At 39.6% G+C, this 27,581-nt stretch overlaps 2 protein-coding genes and 1 long non-coding RNA gene across 11 annotated transcripts in view; 2 read left to right on the top strand and 1 right to left on the bottom strand.

Moving 5' to 3' along the window:
• The window catches only part of DCLK2 (doublecortin like kinase 2), a 78,437-nt gene extending 62,924 nt beyond the window's left edge, over positions 1-15,513 (bottom strand). For all 4 annotated transcript variants that reach the window (XR_004166249.2, XR_004166248.2, XM_031588886.2 and 1 more), the window contains exons 1-2: positions 14,960-15,513; positions 435-769 (exon numbers count right to left, since the gene is read on the bottom strand). Coding sequence is in view for 2 of the 4 variants with exons in the window: in XM_031588886.2 (XP_031444746.1) it covers positions 435-769; positions 14,960-15,374 (750 nt within the window). In the remaining 2 variants the exon portion in view is untranslated. The remainder of the gene's footprint in view (positions 1-434; positions 770-14,959) is intronic.
• LOC149918034 (uncharacterized) lies at positions 3,034-14,962 on the top strand. 2 transcript variants are annotated; one of them, XR_016465769.1, is made up of 3 exons: positions 3,034-3,099; positions 12,898-13,005; positions 14,758-14,962. It is a non-coding gene; the product is annotated as an uncharacterized LOC149918034 (long non-coding RNA). The 2 variants fall into 2 exon arrangements; XR_016465768.1 differs by lacking the exon at positions 3,034-3,099 and adding an exon at positions 4,662-5,225.
• A 395-nt stretch (positions 15,514-15,908) lies between the features above and the next one.
• IQCM (IQ motif containing M) overlaps positions 15,909-27,581 on the top strand; it is a 176,195-nt gene continuing 164,522 nt past the window's right edge. The window contains exons 1-3 of one of the 5 annotated variants that reach the window (XM_090138540.1): positions 17,158-17,466; positions 17,560-17,733; positions 19,144-19,185. The gene's annotated coding sequence lies outside the window, so the exon portion shown is untranslated. Of the gene's footprint in view, positions 15,996-17,157; positions 17,467-17,559; positions 17,734-19,143; positions 19,186-24,481; positions 24,538-27,581 lie in introns of those variants that run through there. The other 4 variants (XM_090138541.1, XM_090138542.1, XM_090138543.1 and 1 more) reach the window with 4 other exon arrangements.

The raw sequence follows: 27,581 nt of genomic DNA on the forward strand, positions 1-27,581 counted from the left end.
ATTAAATAGCAATTTCTAGAAGTGAAACGGAAGGGGACAGAAATATTTTTCATGTATCACATGATGCCATGCAATGTCTGAAAATACAGCTCTGCTTCTGAAAATGTGTATTTTAAGCAGTTTACTTTCAAAAATTTCAAGTGAAACTAAATTACTGAAAATAATCAATAAGCACTTAGTTTAGCAATACAACACTGTGTATGAAAAAGTATTTTTTCTTTTACTTAAAGTAGTCAATTTCTTTTGCAGTGGAGAGAATTTTAACATTTTTTCTAGATATTTTGAATAGAAATGAAAAAACGTGCAGTTTGCTTAATTATCCTTATTCAGAAGCAGCTTAAAGCCTATATAGTAACAAGAACTTAAGTTATAAAAACAAGCTTAATTAGAGTAACTCATAATTTTTAGATTTTCACAACAATTCAATCTCCTACCTGCTTTCCATCCAGTGTACAAAGTCTCTTGACTACCCCCGAATCTAACTTAATGGCTTCTGTGATGTCAGTCAAGACCTGTTCAAAGGAGTGAGCAGTCTTCTTATTCAGCAGAATTCTCACAGCTTTTCGTGGTTTTACTCCACTCCTAATAACAGTCACTAATTTGGGTTTAATGAAATCTTTACTCTCCTTCACTTCACTCTTTGTGGACGTTAAAGATGTCAGGGAACGAGTGGACCCGGTCCTTATGTTCACACACCAGTTTGGATTGACATTCTTGGTATAATCAACTTTCCGATATGGTTCGTTGGATGCACATACATAACTTTCACCTGAAAAAAAAAAAAAGACATTTTCTTAATTTAGAAGGTCTTGCAGCTATTTTTATCATTTTAAGAAATAACAGATTTGTCAGAAGCAGTGATTTTCCCGTATTCCAACTGCAGATCATTTTAAATGAAGGTTGGTAAATTAGCCAAACTCTATCCAAGCACTACTCTCAGAGTAGTTTCAAAAGATCTCTGGTTAAGCAGTGAAACACAATAAAAGATAACAAGGAGTTTGCAAATATTTCTCATTTCTTTTGAAAGAGAGCAGAACGTGAGTATCTTAAGATACCTGGCCAAGAGAAGGTATACATTGGCTTTGTACCAAGGATACACTGTTGAAATGCAGTCAACACTTTTTAGACCAACAGCTTCCAGTGAGGCTACAGATGAGACTGAAACTATGGGAATAAAAAAAGGGCAACTATACTTTGTTTTCTTTCCTAGTTCAAAGACTGCATTTCTGATATCTGCTCAGAAGAAGGAAGGTGAGAATACAAACCAACAAACAAGCAAAAAAAACTATAAAACACTTTATTAGCAGTTAGTAATTCAAACCCTCACATCAAAGTAAAATTTTCTTGAAACCAGCCATGATGCAGAACTAAGGAGTCTTAATTTTCTCCTGCATGTTGGATGATTCCATAAACAGCAACATGGACTTGAAGAATCACAGAATTGTAGGGATTGGAAGAGACCTCTGGAGACTCTAGTCCAAACTTGCTGCTAAAGCAGGTTCCCTACAATAGATTACACAGGAAAGTATCCAGGTCAGTTTTGAATATCTCCAGAGAAGGAGACTCCACAGCCTCTCTGGACAGCCTGTTTCAATGCTCTGTCACTCTCAAAATGAAGAAGTGATTTTTTTCTCATGTTCATATTGAAATTCCTATGTTCCAGTTTATACCCATTGCCCCTTGTTCTGTTGCTGGGCATCAAAGGAAAGAGCTTGGCCCCATCCACTTGCTCCCACTCATTAGTTTTTACAAGCTAAGAATTTACAATCAATAAGACTCCCCTCAGTGTTCTCCAGGCTGAACAGATACGGATATCTCAGCTTTTCCTCATAAGAGAGTGCTCCAGGCCCCCAGGCATCTCTGTGGCCCCCTGCTGAACACTCTTGAAGTTTCCTGTCTTTCTCAAACTGAAGAGCCCAGAACTGGACACAGTAGTCCAGATGTGGAGACCTGATTTTGCTTTAAAAATTGCAGAGTTTATTCTATGAGCAAGACAGTAAACTTCCTTCAGACCTCTTAAGAACTACTGTGTTCTGGAGGATGTTTTTGAGCTTCTTTTCTCCCCCATACTAATTACTGCTTTCTAATTTAAAATGCCTTTAGCCCTTTCTGAAAGATTGCTTGCTATTATTTGAAAGAAAACAGGATGAAATTAAGTTAATAAACTATTTTGTTCAGGAAAGTTTGGTAGCCAGTTCTGTATCCAGAAGTATCATGTGTACGATGTTCCAATGAGGTACAAAGAACCAATTAGGTACAAGTTTTCATGGATGCCACTGCCTTGCCTTCCATGCCCATCATTTCTCCTTATATTCATAGATCAAAAGGTGCACAATACAGCAACTGATATAGACAGAAAGATCTCTTCTTTCAAAAAATAAACAAAGGAAAATAAGCTGTTTTCAGCCCACAAGCTCCTGGAATGGAATACCCATGCAGCTGCATGTACACTGGTGGTGGTGGGTAAACACAAACAAATAAAAAAACAAGCAAACAAAACCAATCCACAGATGCACAGCTTAGAAAGAACTGTGGTGGCCAAGAAGCCTGCACAGCCACAGAACCACGTGCTAAGTTGCAACAAGACTCAAGCAATCTGATTTAATCAGACTGGTTTTGAGCAAGATGCTGGATTTGATGACCTTTAAGAGGTCCCTTCCAAACTGAATTACCTTACAATTCTACATGGGTCAACAGCATTTTTTCAATAGCCAGAGCCTCTAGAGACATCTCATTAATGTGTCCTGTTAGCCTGAAATAGCTCTACATCCACTAATACTTGATTTGGAAAGTCTATGGTTATTTTCTAAACAATTTCTAATGAGCTCTCTAGTTCTAAACACAGAGCTGCCACATACAAAGTATCTCAAAGAAGCTGGTAGTTCTCATTCATGCAAATACTGTTATTAACATCAAAAATGCTAGGGAGTTGGACAGATAACAGTACTATGCATTTGTTTTCATTTAAGTAACAAGTTTTCATTTTTACAGACATCTATTTTTTTACTTTACAGGGAATTAACAGGAACAAACCTCTTCATAGTGCTGATGCAGAATCTAGATGCGAGATGAGAACAGGATATTGGATTCTGACTGACGGTATGTATTGTGTGAGAAAGAAAAATCTCAAATCATTTTGTTATTCTCCTCTCTGCAGTTAGCTTACTGTGTGATATAGAACCCTTGCTATGATGTTTTTCAATTATTACATGCTAAACTTTCTGACAGTGCACCTAGGAAGTAGCTCTGGGTTGGTGATTTTTTTTTCTTCGATTATTTCCAAACGTGTGCGTGCATACTCACAGGTTTTTAAGACATTTAAGAATGCTAACTATTATTTCCTCTAAAAACAACAAATAAACAGAACTTAGTCATTATTCTGGGTCCACAATATCAAGCATTCAACTTTGGACAGTGCCTGACCACTTGATTAAAAGTTGATTTGTATAAGACTTTGGTAAAGTTTAATCAACATCTGGTAACAGTCTTTATGTATAAGTAAACCTGACAACACCCTATGCACAAGGATAATTTTCTAAGCACATCAAATGCCCCTAGCATCTCAAAGTTTCTAAATAAACTTCAGTACACAAAGACACTTACTACCTCAGAGTAACGGCCTGTGCAGCCGTATGTAGAAGTTTGTAGAAGTTAAATGAATTCTCACAATGATTACTACAAGATAGCTCAAAACTGAACACCATTAAGCATGTTAAGAATTATCCTTTCAAACTATTAACATTAAAGCAAAAACTGCTTGCCCCTTTCCCGAGAAAACAAACAGAAAAACCTGCAAAAAAAAAAAAAAAAAAAAAAAAAGAAAGAAAAAAAAAATCCTTAACACTTAACAAATAAGCAGCTGTCATTACAATGGGAAAGCAGGAAAAGACTTTTCCTGTAACACCCTGTCTCAAAATAACACCACATTTCTATCTCCACAGTTGCTATGTATTGAAGGTTCAGAAAAAAAAACAAAAACAAAAAAACCACCAAAATTAAATGCTTACAAGATAAGTCTGATTTAAACTTAAATTAACAAATCTGGAAAAGAAAATAAAGAAGCAGGTTCTCCTACTTGAAATAAATTGTTACACACAAGGAAGCAGTAGAGAACACAGTTCCCTTTGCTAGATTTACCACAGAGAAGTCTCAATTGTATATTCTAACTTTCAGATCCCTTAACAGATTATCTTTCTTACACTATAACAGAACATGACTTATACTACCTGTCTGTGAAGAACAGTTTAAAACAAGAATGGTCTCTGATGGTTAAGTCTTACAAGCACGTGAGCTTAGCCTTGCAGCCTGTTGCTCCTTGGGTTAATTTTTGTCTGATGGAAAGCTGAAAGTGAATAAATGCACAAAGTGTGTCAGTGGTTCCTCTTGAGCAGCAGCATATAGGTAATAGCACAAGGCAGCTGCTTCTGCAAAGATGGTAGAGGCACGTTGCGTGAGAAAGATCTGTGCCTTGTTTCCCTTCCCAAAGCAAAACGAGCCCGTCTGTGCTTTTTGGAAACTCGGGATGTATCAGTTCTATCAGTTCTGCCTCTGGCAATTTCAGCTTCTACTTCCCAATGTCTCTGGAGAAAGTTCTCTCTCCTGTTGGCTCCTTTGCTTCCTCTGCTCTGTCTGGAAGGTACTAGCTGTGCCATTGTCTTTGCTGGTGAATTTATCAACAGCAGCAGGCTCTAAACTGTGACGTTTGAATAGTATTGGGGATTTTCTTGTTTGGATTGCTATGGGGGGATGAGGCAGGGTGAGATATCTTATAGACAGGAAATGGTAGGTGATGGTAACTGCTTAATCAAATGCACTCCAGTTCAAAAGATCATCGCTAAAAGGCATGATGACCCAGAATTCATTTTCAGCTGTAAATGGGGACATACTCCACAGGTCCTAAACTTCATTTTAATTTTATTGGAAGTGGGTTTTGTGGTTAAGCAACTTTTGGACCCCTAAGAGAAAATACAAGAGAAGAAGCAAGCACTATTAAAATAGCAGTGCCTGGAAAATAACTAGGTCACATCTTGAACCAGTGATGGAGCACCTGGAGGGAAGGCGGGGCCAACCCAGGGGAGCTCAGGTGCGTGCAATGTACCTGAGTGAGCAGAGGGGGTGGGGTCAGGATCCACCCCTTCCCAGACCTCATGTAGGCGTTGGCAGTGGAGCTGAGTGTCTTGTCTGGAGACCTCTGCCTACCCAAGTACCACACTGGCATTTCTAAGGTAGGCCTTGCTTTCCCTTCTTTTTTGCACCTACTGCTATTACATCCAAGCAGGCTGTCCCTTGCTTTGCTGCTCCTCCATCTTGAAATGAGTGGGTTTTAAAAAAGTAAAGATGCAAATCAGTTAAAGAAGCAACTATCTGGTTCCTAGGAAATGTACTGTAGTTAGCAGCTAGAAATGGCAGTTCTCATTGAGTTTTATAAAGCATCTTTGGATGCAGGTAGGGCAACTGATACAATAAAAATCTACATTTGCAGGGATTTGAGTACCTCTTGCAAATGTTGCAGAGATAGCAGCAATAAGGCAATGTTGATGCTAAGCATGATCAGCAAAACCCCTGACATTTGGCAACTCTTCTGATATGTTGTCCTTGCTAAAAGGCAAATGAGATAATTATGAAAACACAGCTAAATTTAAAAAAAAAAAAAACACAAAAGGAAGTGAAAGACATGTTAGGTAACTGGTGGAGGCTGGCTTTGAAAAAAAAAATCATGATTTTACAGCTGGAATAAAAACCACTTGAAGGAATGTTTTATCATAAAGACACGAATATCAGCCATCCTGTGTTCTGATTTGCAAAGTTTTAGCTGAATTACAAGACAATTTTTGAGTTTTTATAACATTGCTGGTTGCCTATGAATGTATTCAAATCTTTCACTCAAGATATTTAGTACAAGATCATTTATCTCTTTTCTTTAAAATAGATCCATTCTATCCTGCATCTACATCCTGTATCATAAAGTTTTCCGTGCTTTCAAGTTGTTTTCTCAGAGGAGAGAAAACAAACCTCTTTGCCTGGAGGCTGGCTGTCATCCAAACAAAATTGCAGCATGAGTAGACCCTATGTACCTAAGGCCTTCCATGGCTAAGAAGACGTTTGTTTGTTCGTTTCCATTCCCCCTCCTCCTTTGTTCTATGGATGCTGCATTTGGGCTTGTTCTTTCTTGCAGCAGCCTAGACGTTTGCTACCCTGCTATTAGTACTGTGTTTTCCGTTGTGTTATAGTCTTACAGTCACTAAGAAAACCTTTTCTGAGACTTTAGTAGGCTTTTTGATCGTGCTGTGGCTTTTAAAGGAATTTGCAAATCTATCACATACAGAAAGTTTGCATAACTCCAATAATACTTCATATGTTTACATTATTGACTTAAATACTGTCAGTTTTAAGGTTTGAAGGTTCGCTTTCCTTTTGAACCATCTTGATACGTTTTTAAATTAGTACATGCTAGTCTTAACAGCAGTTACATTACTGTTAATATAGTGTGCCATTGACATACAACATTAACAAGTCAGACAGCTCCCTACTTTTTCCACCGGATTGTGAAGTTACCAATAGTACACAGAAATTTGCAGGTAAAGATGTGAGATATAGACTAATGAAGTAAAAACACTATTAACGCTACTATGTATGTATGTGTGAAAAAAGAAAAAGCAAGAATCACTAGCACAAGTTAGATCTTGGGCCTTAAATCCAGCCCAACTCTTCAGCAGGAACCCTAGCCAGCCTGCAGAGCAGTTTTGGCAGAAGTATGAAACTTCCTTATAGGTTGGCATCGTAATTTCAACAGAACATATGTGCCATCCATCCAGCACTTCACAACGGTACCCAGAGCAATCTAAAAGTGACACTTCAAGGAAGAAATCCTGCTACTACCAGAAATTCTTCAAATGGGCCATATGCTAGCATAAAATGAATAACATCTGTTGACATTTTGAGTCACAGTATAATCAACAAATGGAGTAAGTTTACTGATTCTCTATGTCTTATTAAAACTGGAAAAAAAAAAAAAAAACAAATAGAAGATGTGAAATATTGCCTATTAGTGAGGGAATGCTACCTGCCTCTTAGTAATTTACCTGTTCTGCATTAGTAATCAGGTACATTATTCATGAAGACCCACATGTTGGCAGTGTGTTCAAGCACACTGCAGGATTTCAGTTACAGAGAGCGCAGACTAAACTAAACATTCACCACTCTCCCACCATGGTGAAGAGAAAACAAGATAATATCAATGTGACCAATAAATAGCCATAGATTATTAGTTGTCTAAATACTGTTTAGTCTACTCAAAAACTCATCTAAGGAAAGAGTTCTTTTGCTGTCTGTTTATTTGATGCTATTATTCATGGGGAAGTTATTTAGCTTCTCTCAAAACAAAATTGCATGAGTGAAGAATTGAAGTATAAACAAATTCTCCAAAATTCAGCCATACAACTTTAGGTATGCATAGGAAAATAGATGTATCTTGGTGTTTTGTACCACAAGCATGCATCACTTCCAAAAACGTAGTTTTTGAGGAAATACAGCTGCCTTACAGCTCAAGGTTCTTCATGGCACAAGTTTTATGAGCTGAAGCCAACTTAAAGGCATTTTTAAAAACAGCAGAGAAACATTCAGAAATATTGTCCTTAAAAACAGTCTGCTAATAAAAGACATGCAGATGTTTCATTTCCCTTAGCATTAGGTTAAAGACTCCACATTAAGTGAAGCTGGATATATCATATAGCAGGGAATGTAAGGAAGAAATGAAATACGTAACGCTAGAAAATCCTGAGTTGGGGTATTTGAAACCTAAGTTCCTGAACAAGATTTTCTGGTTAGATTTTGTGAAGTGTTAACAAGCACTATTATCTTTTGAAAGTTATTTAGAGCATGGTGCTTTAAATGACACACTGCACGACAAAGGATGATAGAGCTGACACAAGAAATAGCGTGTCTACAGGGGGGAAAAGAACCATGCCAAGACCACATTGCTCTCAACGTTTTTAAAGCACATTCAACATTTTTAAAGCACATTCTACTTTGAAGCGCGTTGGGCAAATTGGGGTTCTAGGTACACTTCATATCCATTTCATATCCCTTTTCTTTTGGTGGGATTCATCAAAAGTTGCTTTTTTTGTATAGTGTGGCAGTTGTTAAAACAACTAACCTTCCAACTGAAGGACTGTGAGTGAGCGTCCTTCTTGTACTCTGACATAAAGTTGAGTGTATTTACAGCTTGTATAAGAAGATTGAATCTAAGAATAAAAACAACCCTTTTGTGAAGGATTACATTTCATTTAGGTCTTTTTTGCTTCCTTTCTTTCACAGAACTTCCTCATAAATTTATTACAGTTCTTTCATGTCACCTCCAGTAGCCCTGTATAAATTACCAGCATTTGTTGTATAAAGCATTTGTGTTGCCTTTGCACTGTTTAAAACCTGATATGATGAGAAGAATTTTAGCAGATGACTGCTTCTAGCTCTCTTCTGAATTTATTTAGCCAGAAGGTGCAGGTAACAGCTTCCTACAAGGTTTCTTACTATTGCAGAGCTGCTCAAGTTGGAAGGGACCTCTGAACATCTTCTGGCCCCAGCTTCCTGATCAAGCTTTCTGAAAAGCTTTAGGAAAAGAGTTGAGGGATCTTGGTATAATCCCTACCTAATACTGCCTGCTTCCTCTGCAGTAAGTAAATAAGTCTTAGGTAGATTACACTTCTCTTGTGGAAACTGGTTGATTTACAATGGTGGAACTATCTTATTTTGCTTGGAAATAGCAATTATGTCAGTATTTTGCATCGATAACCCATTGCCTCAGGACTGTGGAACTACTGCAGTTTGAACTCAATAATAAATGCTTTTTACTTTTAAAATTGTTATTCTTCCATTTCATCATTCTTTGTTACTCTTGTTAGAGATTTCCTGGTTCTTTTGACTTTAGTGTGGGAAGATAATTATACCTTTTGAAACAGGTTACAAATAATTGGCTAATTGTTGTTACCATCTACTTGCCCTGACAAGATAATATTTTCTTGACCTGATCTAGCAGTGCACTGAGTAATTACAGAAACTGAAACAGGATTTGGGCTGCTAAACGGTGGAAAGGTGTTGCTGCCCACGTAAAGAAAATGGTTGTAAAGGTGTGCCATGTAGATGCCAATGTGCCCAAGAGTTGGGCTACTGGAGAACAAAATAACTGTCAGGTAGACCGAGCTGCCAAAATTGATGTGGCTCAAATAGACTTGGATTGGTAGAACAAGGGTAAATTATTTTACCTCAGTAGGTCTGTGAAACCTTGGGCCATCAAGGAAGAGATGTAACATATAAATGGGCTGGAGACTGAGAGGTGGACTTAACTATGGATGCTGCCGTACAGGTTATTCGTGACTATGAAATACATGCCATAATTAAATAAGCCAAGAGGATGAAATCTCTCTGGGGGGAAGGGTGATGGTAAAAGTCTAAATACTGGGAGGCAAGGCAAGCTGATTATATCACCTTGCCCCAAACTCATGATGTTAGGTGTTATGTGTTTATCATGGTGGAGGCAACAACTGGCTGGCTTGAAACATAAGCAGTACTCTATGCTGCTGCTGGAAACACTATGTTAGGTCTTGAGTAATGAGTCCTATGGTGACATGGTGCTCCAGAATTGAGTCAGATAATGGGACCTGCTTCAAAAATTCTCTTGTAAATACTTGGGCCAAATATCATGGCATTGAGAGGATTTATCATATCACCTCCCATGCACTTCTGGTAAAATCAAAGGATACAATGGATTGTTAAAAGCAATGGGTGGCAGAAGTCACCTGGTTGGTCAGTACTTGAGTGTTTATCAATTGAGATAGTCCTACCCAATCCAGCTCCCTACATACTGTAGAGGGGGGAAAAGGTTTCTGTAGCACATGTAGAGAGCATTCTGGGGAAAGTGTCTTCAGTCCTTCCAGCTTCTGGAAAGGGCAAACCTTTCTACAGAGCTGTTTTTGCCCAGGGAGCTGTGTCCACTTGGTGGGTAATATAGGAAAAATGGGGATGTTAAGTGTGTGCCACAAGGGAATTTGATGTTGGGGGAATGCAGTCAGTAATTCCATGTGTATGTGTATATATGTGTGTGTTTATTATTGTTTGTATATATGTTAAGCATGATGTAGTGATGTGGAATAAGAGGTGGAATGTCATGGTTTTTGTGACTTTTTTAATGATATTCCATATCATAACAACATGTAGTGCACTGGGAGTTAAAAAGTTAATGCTCCAGTTCTATGGACTGCTGATAGTTTCAGGTACCTGGTTCTGAGAAGAACTACACACCCCAGGGGACTCTGCATTTCCATTTTCTGTTCAGAGGGAAAGACAAAACTTCACAAGTTACAAGATGTTCCCTTTTCCCTTTCTGCTCATTTCCATGTGTGTGCTCTCTAGCTATCTTGCCTTCAGCATTAGAGTAAGGCCTTTGGTTTTGGACTCTCTCTCCTATTTTATTTGATTAATTAGCCTCAATTCCGATTATATTTTATTATATTGTATTATATTGTTATCTTGCATTCTGGTATTTTTAGTTAATTAAAACAGCAGCAATCTGAGGAGGAAAGTTGTTTTTAGGCCCATCTCCTTACCCTTTTCACATTTCCCCTTCCTCCTCTCCTAGGGTGTGGGTCTGCAGGCATCAGCCTGTAAACAGTTAACTTTTTACAATTTAAGTTTCTTTTTATGTAATATGCAATGACAATGATAACAATCTAAAGCAGAAAGCACTTTGTGCAGTGTCTGGTTTTGAAATGCTCTGATTCTCCACCTCTCCTCACAGACTTCCATATAAGTGTCTGCTGATTTCAAGCGTATGGACAAAACTACTGACACTTTAAAAAGACTGTACCAATTAAGCTTGTAATTTAAAAAACAGGAACTTTTAGCAATGATTCCTACCTAAGGAACTAGAAAGAGTCCTTATCACCTAACAAATCAATATGACTTTCCTTGCCAGGACTGGAATCTGTTGTTTTCTTCTCCCAGCTTCACAGCAGATGTTAATCAAGATTCTCCATCACCACCAAGACATCAAAGCACAGGATAGCAAAGACAGCGCATAACCAGTATCAAAGTCAAACAGAAGCTTCAGTGACGAAGAATTGCACGGTTCTTTCTACTACCATTGTGTTATGCTTTAGGGAAGTTACAGTTCTAAAGACAATAAAGGATTTAGATGAATGCTTAATTGTTAATTTTAGTAGATAACAGCAATTAAACTATTATTTTATTATTGTTAATGAAATGCAAATTTTAAAAATTCCACATGGAATCTACTACGCACAAGTAAAGCAGAGTAGCATCAGATGGTAAAAGTGCATGCAAAACCAGAAGAAATTCATAGCAGTTGCTAAATCCATCCTCTCTGTGGATTTCTATGCTCAAACAAGATCAGAAGCAGACACGGAAATTTTTCACTCCTCTCAGCCTAAGATAGCAATGAAAACTGTCAAACTCATGATCCGTAATGTTCCCTAATCTTCAGGGGCTGTAAATATAAATGAAATTTGCCTAGGATTGGTCCTGCAAACCATGGATTTCTTCTTTGCCTGTCAGATTCAGGTAAGAAAAGCAATATGCTTAAAATGGAGCTTGTCAGGTTTCAATAAAATTGTGACTGGATCACATTTAGTAAGGTGACTCAACCTGTGACAGTAATATTTGAATTTGACAGTATGCCTGTGCCTTAGCTGTTTTCCCTTTACAGCAGACTACCAAATGCACCCAAATCCTGAAAAACATGTATTGGTGACTCAATTCAGCCAGTTTGGACTATTGCAGCACAGAATTTGATGCTGTCAGCTTTTAACCAAATTAGCTGCTAGGGTAGGTAGGTCAGTGTCTAAGAGGTACATGCACAAGCTGGAGTCAAAGGAAGCTTAAAACACATCTTTCTTGATCGTTAAGTGTGACCAAGGTCTCAAGTTCTACTTAATTCAGAGAGCTGACATTAGTTAACTTCAACTGTTGTGATTCCATACACCATTTCAGTAACACTGATGTGCAAACAAGCTAGTCAAATAATTAGGCATTACACTAAGTAGCATCTTTGTGCTGATGTTTGGTGTGTAGCTGGCATGTGTGGTGACTTGTTAACTTTCCAAAGATTATAAAAGCAATACTACCAAACACCATACAAAACTATTTGTTGTGCTACTGCAGTTCAAGATTCAGCACATTACCAATCTTTACTCATTCAAAAAGTTCAAGCTTGTTCTGCTGGGAAAAGGAAACCAGGAAACCACAAGAAAAAGAAAAAATCTCCCAAGCCTACTAAGAACAAAAAACAAAAACAAATAAAAAAACCAGCTGGCAAAGGGTTCAGAGAATGTCAAGGAATTATGGATTCACTACTTCTTTGCTTTCTTCCCATCACTGTATGTTGTTCCCTATTTCTGTATGGTGATTAGACTTACACTGGTAATGTTTTTGGCATGCTTATTGGAGCATTTACTAATTCAATTACGATTGTTACAGGATTTTCTTAAGATTCCTTAGAGTTATATCAGTCATGGATAGATGACTAATCAGGAATCTCTTTTCCCTTTCATTTTACAGAGAAAGCAAGGAAGTGGCATTTTCTTTGTGACATTTGCTTTGCTTTATTCTTCCAGTGAAGCGCAATGACAAAGGTCACTCTTTCAATGAGTATTTGAAGAGACAGGAAGTCAGTTTTTGCTTTCAGTTATTAACTTAAATGTAGCTATGAGACTGTAAGCTGCATTTACACGGTTATACAGCAAGTCTTTTTTTTTAAGCACAGATGCTTAAAACTCAGTCTTCTTCCAACTTTCACTCCAACTTACCATTAGTTTATCCAAGGTTTCATTTATCTGCTTTCCCCACCATCCACACTCTAGCTTTTTTTTTTTTTTTTTTTTTTAGCATTTCCAAACTAACCACTAGGAACCCTTCCCAGACCTCATTAAAGAGTTGGCAGAGGTGGCAAGAATATCTTGCTGGAGATCCCTGTGTACCTGAGGCCTTTCAAGGGTAAGTTCTTTTTTCCTCCTTAGTTTCTGTTGTTTGTGGCTGCTGCATCTGTGTTTACCCTCACTTGCTGCAGCCTAGAACTTTGTTACCCCATATCATTGTTGCACTTTCCACCACATTACAATGTTACAAATGCTAAAGTTAAATGCTATTGTAAAGCATCTTAAGAGAACATGAGGGAAATAGTCTTAACTGGAATGTGCATGCATCTACTGAAAAAAAAGCTTCTGCAGGTATGTGTACTCTGCAAGCAAACCATAGGACAGGAGGCATTGGCCTCATGTAGCCACAGAGGAGATTGAGTTAGAATATTAGGAAAAATTCTCTCTGAGTGGTGAGCATTGGAACAGGCTACCCAGAGATGTGCTGGAGTCATCCTCTCTGAAGGCGTTCAAGAAATGTGAAGGTGTGGCATTTTAAGGGCATGGCTTAGTTTACAGGGTGGTGATGGCTTGACAATTGGACTAGATGATCTTAGGGGTTTCTTCAAACCCTAATTATCCCATAAAACTCTTTGTAGGGGTGGAGGATTCCCTTTCAGGGGAGTTGCCAACTCAAATGTGTGAGAATTGCCTTTTATTAAATTAAGTAAAAAAAAAAAATCATTTTCCCCCATCCCACCTCCATTTACAAAGTAAAGAAGTCAGAGCAAGCCCTGCGCACAACATGCAGCACCAGCCAACAAAACAACCTGAAACCTATACAGTGTCTATCCTGACCAAGAAATTCTTCAGTGTAAATTCAGTTGCCATTAACATATTAAATTCATGCCTACATTTCACTTACTACTCCACATGAATCCTCTATGCACACTTGAGCATTGGACCACAGAAATTACTTCATCACCTGAGCCAACACACCAACCATAATTATCAGCTGGGAGGGCAGAGGCCTGGAAGGGGGAAAAGTCAACCCTGATCTTTGTGTCCTGCTTTAGGGCATACTGAAAAAAAGTTGGTACAAGTAACACCCAGCTGAGGCTTTAAACTGAGTAATTTGATTGGTTCATGGAAACATGCCCATGCAATTTGGTGCAATTAAACCACATTTGGAAAGCTGGAGCCTCACAGCTGACACCAATCCACTTTGGAGCTAAGATGCACAGGTGTGTTTGAACTCTGTAATGATCCTATGAAAGTGTATCTGTATGCCTAACTTGAGGTGTCTTTTCACATACACAGATTTGGGCTTATGACATAATACACCTGACAATACTTTCAAGCTTGCAAAGATGCTGCAGGCTAAAATGGAAGCCACAGAACAAGCTTGCATGACAGTAAGTTAAGCTGTAGAAAGCACGTAAAGGCTTATCTGTTCCTTGTTCAGCAATTATCATTTCATACAAAGAAGAGGTGTATGTTTCATTCTGTAGACGTACTTCTGACTCCTTGCAATTTGGGGTACTCCATGACTGTGAGAAGTAGTGAGGTGCTGCTCAGATTTTCAAGGTCTACACAACCTCTGCAGCAACTCCCATTATCAAAGGCTACTAAGAGACAATTCTGAAAAGCATTCAATTCCTTAGATGTCTTTGGATTTAGGTAGCTATCTTACCTTAAAAAGCATGGACACCAGCTGTATGTGAAAACAGGACTCCACACTGGTTTGTGTCAGTAAGTGGGAAGCTATAAGCATCCCTTTTCACAGCACCCAGGGAAACTTAAGCTGCTGTGAGGCACCAGTGACAGCGTAGTAACAGTTAGGGAACTAAATTAAAACATTCCTCTTTCCTATAAATCGTGATGACTACAGGGCAGCCAAGAACTTCCCTGTGGTTCTCGAAGAGGAGAAGCACCTTCTGCTTACCCACCGTTGCTGCCAGCCCACCTGATGGGAGAAGCGGACAAGCCCTGCTGCCATAGCAAGGCCTTAGCAGCAGGCAGCTGCAGCCCACTCGTCCTCGGGGTCTCCCTCAGCTTCTCGGTGTGCCAGCAGACCCCCCACAGCCCCTCACCTTCCAGCAGCTCGTCCAGGCTGGAGAGCTTCTTGCTGCCGTCGATGGTGTAGATGGTGCGGACGCCCTGGGGCAGGTTCACGTTGTCCGACAGGGAGCGGGTGAGCTCGGCGAGGAGAGCGTCGAAGGAGCGGAAGCGGTCGCTGGAGATGGCATACACCAAGCCCTTGAAGTACTTGTCCCCGTTGCGGTAGAAGCGGGCTTTGCGCGCTTTCTTCTCCGAGCTGAGTGCCTGCAGCGTCCGCGTGCGGTAGAGGCTGCAGTGGGCGCTGTGCGCGGGGCTGGGGATCAGCCCGTTGCCTCTCGGCCCCGCGCCGCCGCCCGAGCCCGATCCGCCGCGCCGCGGCCCGGCGCGCTGCTGCCTCTTGTCCCGCTCGTCGAAGTGCTCCAGCTCGATGCTCCGGCTGCTCGCCATGGGGACCGCTGCCCGCCCTCGGGCCGCGCGCGCCTAATTCAGCATCGCGCCCAGCCGCTCTCGCAGGGAGGGCTGCGCCCGCTCGCCCCGCGATGGTAACCGCCGGCTCCGCCGCTGCTCGCCGTTGCACCCAAAAGCATCCCTCGCTCCTCGGCGGCTCGCGGCTAACGGCGGCGCCGGGGCGGCAGGCTCCGGGGAGCCCCGCGGCCGCACCTCCGCGCCGTGCCCGCGCAGCTCGCACAATGCGGAGGATGCCGCGCGCCGCTCCCTCCTCGGCCCGTTCCCAGCCGCGGAGAAGGGGGTGGGGACCAAAGCTCCTATTCGGCCGCCGGTCAGCGCGAGGAGCGGCGCGGCTTCCCGACTCCTCCACGGGCGAGCAAGGGCGCCGCCGGCTCGCGCCTCGGAGAGACAACAACCGGCGGCGGCCCGGCGGGAGGAGCGAGCTGCGGGGCGGCGGCCGCAGGGCCCTAGCGCCGGGTGCGCGCCGCCGCTGAGAGCGGGGGGGCGGGCGCCGCGGCTGCGGGTCCGCAGTGGCGGCGAGAACGGGGGTAGAGGAGGGGATCAGGAGGTGAAACCGAGAGGGAGAAGCAATCCTCGAGGAAACGGAGTGGTCGTAGGGAGGTAGGTTGCCCCTTGAGTGCAGCTATGCCCCCCCCCCAGGCTCGAGCTGGCTCTGTGGCTCAGGTGCAGCAGTGAGGCTGTTGCCCAGCCTTGCTGTGACACTCCGTTATTCGGCTAAAACCTTCAGGTTCTGCGATCTTTTCTATAGGGGTTTCTCCAAAGCGTTCCTCAGGACATAAATCTACCACTCCTCCCTCCCCTCCCCAAATTCCCTTTTTTCCATTTGTGCATCACATACTTAAAGGATTTGGAAGACGCCTACACGGTAGATTACACAGGATACTACCCAACACCACTCACTTACCCAGCAGGTTTCCCACTGTCTCAGAGGAACCACATCATCAGTAGCCCAGCTCTCACCACCCTCATCTCCTACACTGGCTATAGCCCACATCTTCCCCAGGTGACTTTTATGTACTCCCTAGATTGCTCAAGTTTTCTGCAGGCAGACATGGCCTGGAGGTGCATTGGAGTGGCTTCAGTTTTATCTGTTTATAAACATTTTCAAGTAACACAGAACATGCTTTCTTAACATAATATTTAAAAAAAAAAAAAACAAAACAACAAACAAAAAGCATTTACACCTGGGCACAAGTTTTCATGTCTTTTGTTCAGATCTTTCTCTTGCTTTAAGAAATTCCAGTTTTGAGAGGTCAATACGGATGATCATGGTTTCCATTCTTTTATCTAAGGCCCGTACAACTATTTGTATGTTCATTTTCCTCACCCCTTACTCACTACGTATCAGAAGGAGGCAATCAGTGGTATTCTCTGATGCACATGGACATGTTCTGTACAAAAATTAAATTGGGAATCAGAAGGCATAGAAGATAAGTTTATGAAAGTCCTTTTTATGCTTAAGACAGAATTGCATTTAGTAGGATGACATTCTGTAGAGGTTAAGAAATGTTTTTTTGGTTCACGCATAGAGGGAAACAGGCTGCTTCTGATGTGTAGCTTCTAGACCTCTTAGTAAAAACCCACCTGTGTAACTGCTCCAAAGTGGATTGGTGTCAGCTGTGAGGCTTCAGCTTTCCAAATGTGGTTTAATTGCACCAAATTGCATGGGCATGTTTAATTTTTGCGGAACCAATTAAATTACTCAGTTTAAAGCCTCAGCTGGGTGTTACTTGTACCAACTGTTTTTTCAGTATGCCCTAAAGCAGGACACAAAGATCAGGGTTGACTTTCCCCCTTTCCAGGCCTCTGTCCTCCCAGCTGATAATTATGGTTGGTGTGTTGGCTCAGGTGATGAAGTAATTTCTGTGGTCCAATGCTCAAGTGTGCATAGAGGATTCATGTGGAGTAGTAAGTGAAATATAGGCATGAATTTAATATATTAACAGCAGCTGAATTTACACTGAAGAATTTCTTGGTCAGGATAGACACTGTATAGGTTTCAGGTTGTTTTGTTGGCTGGTGCTGCATGTTGTGTGCAGGGCTTGCTCTGACTTCTTTACTCTGTATGGAGGTGGGGAAAGGATTTTTATTTCTTTAGTAAAGTAAAGCTAAAAGGGAGGTTGATTTCTAGCCTGTGAGACTCAACTACTCTTTTATAAAAAAGCTCTTTACAGAGAGGTTGTAATTATACCTATGCGACAACTGCTGAAGAAATTCTTGGTGACACCCAAAGCGTGTTCCTTCACTTGTTTTCTTCCATTTTAGTTCTCTGCAGATGTTGCTTGGATTTTTAATAAGCTCTGTCATCTTCATGTGGGAATGGTGCTTCTATTCATAGGTATGCTTTTGCCTTTTCCTTGCCACCTTGCTTCCATTGAAGAGTCTCTGTACTTAAGCAGATGTTTGGAAAGGCTTTCAGAGGTGAGGGACAGAACTCCGAAACAATACAGTTTGGAGCTGAGTTACATTTGTTGTCTCAGTAAATTATGAGTAAATTACCTTGTGTAATACACAGTCCTATGTAGAACTGAGCTATGCAATTATGCAATCCAATTTTCTTCTTGTTGTATTTTTACAAACTGGGTGCATAAATTAGCAGATCACTTACCAGCAAAAAATGTTACATGAATAATTTGACTTTTTTTTTTTTTTTTTTTTTTTTTTTTTTTTTTTTTTTTTTACTAAAAGAAATCTCCTGACATGATAATTATCTAGCTTATCATTCATTCTTGAGGTACTCTTATTCTTGGAATAACTGTACATTACCTATAAATCATTATTCTTATAGAAGAGTAGAGCTTTAGTCTCTCCAGATTATATACCTGAGAACCTTAATTCCTTTAGAAATATCAAAATAGAAATTATTATATTGAAGGTACAAATCCAAAAAAAAAAAAAAAAGTTATATTCAGTTTGCATAGGAGAGTCAAGAAGACTGTTTGATATGTTTCATATGAGTTAAATATGTCATAGGTTCCAAGATAAGGGCCTGAACTTAATTTTTTTATTTTTTTGTAAGACCCATTGAAATAGTTAATTTCAGAAGGAAATAACACATGTCTTACAGGCGAAGAAATACTTATTATATATGCCTTTATTTATTTGTTTAGACCAGTTGTAAGAAGTTATTGGGGGGTCTTAAAACATATCTATCACTGTATTGCTTTTAATACTATCATCATTTTTTGCAGAATTGCTAATAATTGTAATTCTGTCTGTTGCTGTTTAATGTAAGAAGCCAAAATTTTGTGTCTTTAGGAGAAATGTCAGTCTGGCTAATTTGGAAGATATATTTAATTGCAGAGAATGAATAATAAATAACGAGGATTCGGATAAGTTTTTCAAAGATCATTCCTAACACTTATTTGTTGTAATGAATTATCAGTATACTTTAAAATGAAAAATAGATTGAGCTGGGATAACTACTTCAGCAAAGGAGACGGAAGCTTGTTACTGACCCTCATCTGATCAGTTGTGGAAACTAGAGGAGGAAAACAACATGGAACAGTATCCATTTTGCAACAATTGCCAAATCTGTTACAAAGGGTGAGCTTTTAAGCACACAACCTCTTTCACGTTCAGAAGAGAAGCAATTAGTGCCATTTGGAGGAAAAAAAGAAAAAAGTGCTAAACTTAAGTTAATTATTTTAATCAAATTTAAGATCAGAGTGGCTTATTAGCAGGAGAAAAGGCTGTAAGCTTTTTTGCCTTGTGGTACAAGGAGTAAAAATATCTTTATTTCTTGTAGGAGACAGAGGCATAATGAGGAACTGACATCAAGAAAAACAGAGTGAGTAAAAAAACAACCTTTATCGAATCTATGAATTTTAATATGTAGTAGGAATTATACTTCTCAGGTTTATTCTCCAGAGGAATTTTAACTCTTGAGGATTTTCAAAGACATAGTCAATGCAAATAATGATGATGCCTTGAATACCTTGAAGGTTGGAGAAGTGGGACAAAATGTAGAATTAAAAAGTCATATATTTAGTGATTATATCCTACTTCAAGATGTGAGTGCATCACTCGAAAGTAACAAAAATGAAGAAAGTGGAATAAACTGTTGATTAGGAGTATTCTCTGAGCTGCTAACAAGATACAGCTGTGAGAAAGGCAAATGTAGTTGGGAATAGCAGGTGGGGTACTTCATTTAGGGAAAAAAATTTAAAAAAAGGAGGAGGGACCCTCCTTCCATGCACACAATGGCTGTGTGTAAAATAAATTATTATGAAGAATGAAGCTGTAGTTATTCATTGAGAGGAGGCAAATCACTTGCTAGTATATGTTGTTATTTTTAGGGTTAGCACGATTGCGTGTGTGCACTTCTCAGTTTGGAAGTCTCTGTGTGGGCCTTATTCTTCTTGCTTAGTTGCAGAAGTTCTGGGTCACAGTGCTATAACTAGTTAAGCTTGACTTGTACTCTAATAATACAGTGATGGAAACAAGCAAGAAGGGTTGTGAAAATCATTGACAATAACCTTCTAGTGTTGTTTTTATCACCTTGATGGATATGGAGGGAGATGAGTGAGTGGTATCTTCATAGAACAGTGATTTCACACTTTGTGTCTTAACACATGCTTGTGTGTACCTTATTGGAGACGGGTTTCAGCTGAGAGCTCTCGCAGCCTTTGTTAGAGAACTCTTGCATCTAAAGAGAAGTGTTATTTTGGAGCTGAGAGGCCAAACCCACTCCTGAATGTCTAAGCTTATGTGACTGCTCTAGTAGTTATGCTGTAGATGTTCTTACGTGTGCTGTCAGATTTATGGGAGAATGTCACGCTGCTATTTTGTTTTGAACTACAAACAGAAGTTTTAGTTAAATTTATTATGTCTGTTCTGAAACACAATACAAAATGAAGTCTGGACAGTGACGGCAGTTACTGTACACTGCTGTTTTGCCAAACTGAACTTTTGGCCTTAGTGAAACAATAGTATGCTCTTTTAGGTCTTAAATGTTGATAGCTTACTGTTGTCTTTAATTTTACTCATTCTGACACAGATGAGAGGAGAAGATTTTGGTTTATCAATTAAATAAAGAAATCATGAGAGATAATTGAGGGAAATCTGGTGATTTTTCTTTTTTCAAGTTCTAGTAGTGTAAGTGGGCTAGACAGTGAATAATTTGCTGCAAAGATTATGACATTTCCTCTGGAAGTGGTAATGATCTGTGCTGCCTTATGAAGAGTTGGAGATAATATGAACTGTTTGTTTTGAGAAGCCAAAATCTTGAACTAAATGATTTCAAGGTCAGCTGAGAATCAATCAGGAATAAATGTTATGTTCCTAGCTGAAGGGCAGGAGAAGCTAGCTGCTGACATAAGAGCAAGCTTGACTATAGGCATGAAGTAACCTTGAGCTGTAGCAGTCTTCAGTGTATTTACTGAGGTCTGAGTTTGGAAAAAAAGTAAGAGTTCTGAGGTAGTTTGGTTTTTTTTTTAATGTAGAAAGGTCAGATGCCAGGGTTAGTTTAAAATCGTGTGTAGAGAAATTCTAGGAAGGATAATTCTTACAGAAAAAATAAATAAAAAGAGATACAGTTTCAGCATGTATACTACCTTATAGAACAGAAAATAGTAACACCTGGAAACTAGTAGTTAGCCAGAGCAGATAACAGAAGATTAAGCTATTAAACTGCTTAACAAGGACATATGCCAAAGTAGTTTAAATTGTGCTGGTTTGTAATTCTCCTCTTACATAAGAGGAATTCTAATTTAGCAAGACATACAGGGGTGAAAAGAGTAAAAGCATACAAGTTCATTCAAAGTCCAAATCCAAATGCAGTAACTGCCCTATTTCATTGTTTCAGCCTTTCATATGCAGATTTATGGATGAACATGAGCTAGGTTTGTACCAGCTAGGATATGGCATATATTCAATTGGTGTAAAAACCTACATATGTTGAAGGATATTCCATCTGGTTTTCTGTTCTATTGTCTGGTCTTTTACTAGCAAATTAATCATGAGAATCTGCTGTTACCATATTATGAAAATATTTATAGTTTGGGTTTATCATATATATTTAAAATGGAATAATTATATAGCATGCTGGCTTGCTTGTGTTGTTTTGAATAGCAGGAAAAGAATTGTGCTGTGGACACGATAGAATTTTTATTCCTCTGATGCTCATCTACTGTAGAACAGGAAATTCTCAGAGACTTAATAACCTCCTAAATTGTAGATAATATAGTTTGGCCTTTAAATGTCTATTTTAAGAATGTGTTGTGGCTGAAGCCAGGATAATGGGATATTGTTGGCTAGGGTATGTTGTAGGGTATGTCTTATGTGAAAACTTTTGCAGATAAAAGGTGGTGATCTGATTCCTGCTTGACTGATACTTTTTTCAAAGGGAGGTCTTTGAAAAGTTAGGGTTGAAAATGGTAGCATTAGATTTTATTTTCTGTTACCTACCTATCTATCTTCACAGTAGTGATAGTTTCAGAATAGCAGAAATATTCTTCATGTTTTGCTCTCATGTCTGAAACAATGATGGTTCCTTGCTTGTTAGGTAAAACAACATTTAATCTGAGTAGTGAAAATCTGTGCAGCTAAATGCAAATACAGCTGTAGGCTGTGCAGGAGTTCTGTATACATTTAATATTAACATGAGTGACAGGAGCAAGATGAATAGAAACTAAGGATGTGTAAGGAGTTCACACTTAAGTTGAAAGCGCATGCTATTTTGTATTCATTACTGCTGTTCACTGTAATAGCTATATAAAACTAGTACGTGCATTGTAACACCTGCACAATTCTGACTTTATTTTGCTGCATGGGCATATGCAGCGTGATAACTTTATTATTACAGTTCATCCCCATTTTGGACTAAGATATTGAGTGGTTCTTGGACACCTGGCCAGCTGTCTGGAGGAGATAAACCAACCCATTTAGCAGTCCTTGCATTACTCTTTGCACCAGAGCTGAAGCCTGTAATTCTTTACGTATTTTGTAATCAGATTCAGAGGCCAATACACTCATAGAGGAGTTCAACACTGCAGCAGTTTCTCCAAGCTTGCTGTCATTTGACTGTTAGTCCATAAAATGCGTTATTACAGCGTGTTAAATAATGCTGAGCCAGTTGAAAAATGGCGAGGATTTTGCCTGGATATGAGGAAAAAACCATTTGAGAGCTGCATGCGCAGTCAGGAAAAGACAGGTTGTACTGACAGTCATTTCGGTCAGATTCATCCGTATGATGCAAGCACTGCCATCTTGTGGATAATCTGAGGATGTGGAGAGTTCGGAGTTATTTATTTAATAAACGTAAAACTTTATAAAATGATGTGAAAATTTCTAAATATGTTTATTTAATAAATGTAAAAATTTCCAAAATGATGCCTGCAGGAAGTAAATTTTAGTGTTGTTACATTCAAGGAACACATGTGAACAGAACTTAATTTCTGAGACTAGTGAATGAAATGCATGTTAGTTCTTTAGTTGATTGTGTGTTTTCATCATGTTATAAAGCTTGGTTTCTTCTTCCTCTTGTTGCTTTTTGTAAGCAAAGGAACATGTTTTCTGCCTAGGGCATTTAAAAGTAACAAAAGGGAATCTTAAATCTCTCATGCTGGATCACCATTCTTTCCTCTAGTAGTATGGGTGAAGGGGAGAGGAATGGGAGCAAAAACAACAACATGATGTCTACATGATTGCTTTTATAACAGATTCCTTGACTACTGTTTCATTGTATTTCCATCACTGAGGAGTAATTTGAGCTATTGCTGACGTGCCTGGTATCAGTCCTGTTGTGAACTAAACTGGTTCACAACAAGGTATTGGATGTTCTCTAACTGGGATCTAGGAAGAGACTCTTCGCTGTTGTAGGCACCTGAAGCTTACAGATTTCTGTTAAGCAGCTGCACGGCTCTTGGTAGCTATATCTCAGGCTATGTGCTGCTCTGTTTTGTGCCAGTCTGTTGATTGTGCTCATTCCTCCAGAAAGAGGTGTGTGAAAAGGATATTTGGCTATGCAGGCATCAACATAGCTTTCTAAACTTGATTAACGTAGATATATTTCTTTGTACAACTCAGAAAAATAGTACTTGGAAGACATCAGGTGATTTTCTCTTGCTATAACACTGTGCAATTATGCTGTGAGTAATGAGCTGTAATAGGTATTTTCCAAACATGATGTACAGTACCTACAGAGTTTACTTTTAGAACAGCCTAAGCATAAGAAAGGAAGTAGAAAGGGCATCACCTTAAGAAAAAAGGATAAGTATAGCAATATCATGTGACAAAACTCCTGGAGTTAGAAATCAATTGTATTGCCTTTCTCCCAGCTCCCTTTCATGTTCACAGTTTTACGTACTGTGAACTATTTACAGTGGAAGCAGACCAACAAGAAAATAAACCCCCCGAGTTCATCTTTATTTAGAAATCATATCTCGTACAGCAAGGTAGTTGAACCACTGAATGAAAATAGTGGTTAAGCATTGTTACCAAAAAAAAGTTAACAATTTGCACTACTGGGGAGAAAGCTACATGTCAAGGTGAAGCTCTTCTTGAGACTACTGTGGATTCTAGTCATTACAGTAGAGCTATTTTACAGGTTCAAACTGTTAAGAGTGTGTTAGTTTTGCAGTATTTTTATGAATAATGTATGCCCAAATATAATAATGAATGTGAAGAATGGGAACCATGAACTTCAGACATCTCAAGCACTAATATTTTACTGCAGGTGTCGAGTACTTCACTGTTGCTGTTGAATGTGTCACAATGCTTTGTTATAACTGAGACAGGAAAATAGAACAAAAAACCTGAGGTAAACTAAATTGTAGTTCTGAAAAAGAATAATGTAGAACATGAAGCAAAAGACATCCTAGCCCCCAGAACTTGAAGCATTTGGGATGATACAAGCCTGTAACTAAACAGTAACAGATTGGTACTGTTTTTAATGGAAAGTGAATATCTTGGAAAAAAGTGGCACAGATCTCTGTAGTTGAAATTCTAAAGCACGACTTGAATTGGTGATTAAGCACCTGGTGGGAAGGCAGGGCCAACCCAGAGAAGCTCAGGTGCATGCAATCTACATGAATGAGTTGAAGGGGTGGATCCACCCCTTCCCAGACCTCATTTAAAGGTTGGCAGTGGAAGCAAGGCTATGTTTTGTTGGAGATCACTGCATACCTGAGGCCTTCTGAAGGTAAGCAGTTTCTTTCTTTTGTTTCTGTGCCCTCACCTGTTGCATTTGGACTTTGCTATTCTGCTGTCACTGCAGCACTTTCTATCATGTTATATAGCATTATAGATTCCTGTATACGATTTTGGCCACCATTGTTGCTGTTGAGTAAACCCAGGACACATTAACTGTAGTTTATGTTCTGTGTCTGGGCTATGTTTAGATACTTGAGCCAGATGTTACAAAGCAGTTAGTGCAAGGAGAGGTCCTCATTTGGTTGTGAGTATTTGCAGAAAGAGGTTTCATAACATCTACTACAGAGAGCTTGTTCCCACCATAATTTTTTTCCTTTTAATTTTCTCATTTGAATGAATTCCAGGAATGAAAGAAGTGTAAGCTTCTCCTTGGAAGGTCAGAACTGTAGCTCTGAAGAACAGTTTAAAACAAGAACGGTCTCTGATGGTTAAGTCTTACAAGCATGTGAGCTTAGCCTTGCAGCCTGTTGCTCCTTGGGTTAATTTTTGTCTGATGGAAAGCTGAAAGTGAATAAATGCACAAAGTGTGTCAGTGGTTCCTCTTGAGCAGCAGCATATAGGCAATAGCACAAGGCAGCTGCTTCTGCAAAGATGGTAGAGGCATGTTGCGTGAGAAAGATCTGTGCCTTGTTTCCCTTCCCAAAGCAAAACGAGCCCATCTATGCTTTTTGGAAACTTGGGATGTATCAGTTCTATCAGTTCTGCCTCTGGCAATTTAAGCTTCTACTTCCCCGTGTCTCTGGAGAAAGTTCTCTCTCCTGTTGGCTCCTTTGCTTCCTCTGCTCTGTCCGGAAGGTACTAGCTGTGCCATTGTCTTTGTTGGTGAATTTATCAACAGCAGCAGGCTCTAAACTGTGACGTTTGAATAGTATTGGGGATTTTCTTGTTTGGATTGCTATGGGGGGATGAGGCAGGGTGAGATATCTTATAGACAGGAAATGGTAGGTGATGGTAACTGCTTAATCAAATGCACTCCAGTTCAAAAGATCATCACTAAAAGGCATGATGACCCGCAATTCATTTTCAGCTGTAAATGGGGACATACTCCACAGGTCCTGAACTTCATTTTCATTTTATCGGAAGTGGGTTTTGTGGTTTAGCTTTGTGGTTAAGCAACTTTTGGACCCCTAAGAGAAAATACAAGAGAAGAAGCAAGCACTATTAAAATAGCAGTGCCTGGAAAATAACTAGGTCACATCTTGAACCAGTGATGGAGCACCTGGAGGGAAGGCGGGGCCAACCCAGGGGAGCTCAGGTGTGTGCAATGTACCTGAGTGAGCAGAGGGGGTGGGGTCAGGATCCACCCCTTCCCAGACCTCACGTAAGCGTTGGCAGTGGAGCTGAGTGTATTGTCTGGAGACCTCTGCCTACCCAAGTACCACACTGGCATTTCTAAGGTAGGCCTTGCTTTCCCTTCTTGTTTGCACCTACTGCTATTACATCCAAGCAGGCTGTCCCTTGCTTTGCTGCTCCTCCATTTTGAAATGAATGGGTTTTAAAAAAGTAAAGATGCAAATCAGTTAAAGAAGCAACTATCTGGTTCCTAGGAAATGTATTGTAGTTAGCAGCTAGAAATGGCAGTTCTCATTGAGTTTTATAAAGCGTCTTTGGATGCAGGTAGGGCAACTGATACAATAAAAATCTACAGTTGTAGGGATTTGAGTACCTCTTGCAAATGTTGCAGCGAAAGCAGCAATAAGGGAATGTTGATGCTAAGCATGATCAGCAAAACCCCTGACATTTGGCGACTCTTCTGATATGTTGTCCTTGCTAAAAGGCAAATGAGAATTATGAAAACACAGCTAAATTAAAAAAAAAAAAAAACACAAAAGGAAGTGAAAGACATGTTAGGTAACTGGTGGAGGCTGGCTTTGGAAAAAAAAAAATCATGATTTTACAGCTGGAATAAAAACCACTTAAAGCAATGTTTTATCATAAAGACACGAATATCAGCCATCCTGTGTACTGACTTGCAAAGTTTTAATTAAATTTCAGGTCAATTCATTTTTGAGATTTTATAACATTGCTGGTTGCCTATGAAGGTATTGAAATCTTTCAGTCAAGACATCTAGTACAAGGTCATTTGTCTCTTTACTTTAAAATAGATCCATTCCATCCTGCATCTCAACTAATATTTTCGGTGCTTTCAAGTTGTTTTCTCAGAGGAGGGAAAGCAAACCTTTTTGCCTGGATGCTGGCTGTCATCCAAACAAAATTGCAGCATGGGTAGGTTTCCCCCTTTTCAGAGCTTGTGAAGAAGTTATAAATTTTCTGTGAAAATTACAGCTTAAACTTGTGTATTGTATTCTTATTGTTGAAGAACTCCCTCTTTTTGCATATTGGATTCTCCTATTTACATGTTGTGAAGTCGGTGGGTTTTTCTAAATGAGAACAACTGGATGTTCTGCGCTGTGGAGGATAACAATTTATTAATGCCTACTGTAAAAATTGTAGTGGTTTTCAGTTGTTGTTCCCTGGATGATGTGTTTCTTAAATGTGAGGGGCTAGACTTCTGCTGTTTGAAATACAATGTCCTACTAAATTTACTGTTTAGCTGCTGACTTTGTGCAGAGCCTAGCATTACACTGTGTCTGGGGCTAGAAACCTGTATAATGATTTTTGTGCTCAGGTTAGGAAGCTGAGAGTTGAAGCAATCGTAATTGTTGAACAGTATTAGATAGGAAGAAATATTTGGAGGGTATTTGGTCCAATCTTCTGCTCAGTGAAAGGCCTGCTTTGGTGTTAGACCCTGCTTTGGTCAAGATCATGCAGTGAAGAATTACACAGCCATGTATTAGCCCTGATGTTCCTCAGATGTAAACCTGTTAAACAAGTCATGAGTGTTTGTTTTGTATAACCTCTCTATAAAGCAGAGGGAATTTTTGCATAAATACCTCCAAAATATTTCTCAGTAAAATAAAAGCATCAGGCAGGAGTGGTTTTCTTTGGTACTAAGATAAAAATGTTGTTTTTCCGCATATTACTGGAGCTGTAGAGGAAAAGAGGTCTTTGATTTTCTGTAAGTATTAATGG

Source organism: Phasianus colchicus, chromosome 4 (assembly GCF_987193195.1).
Source record: "Phasianus colchicus chromosome 4, bPhaCol1.hap1.1, whole genome shotgun sequence".
Lineage (NCBI taxonomy): Eukaryota > Metazoa > Chordata > Aves > Galliformes > Phasianidae > Phasianus > Phasianus colchicus.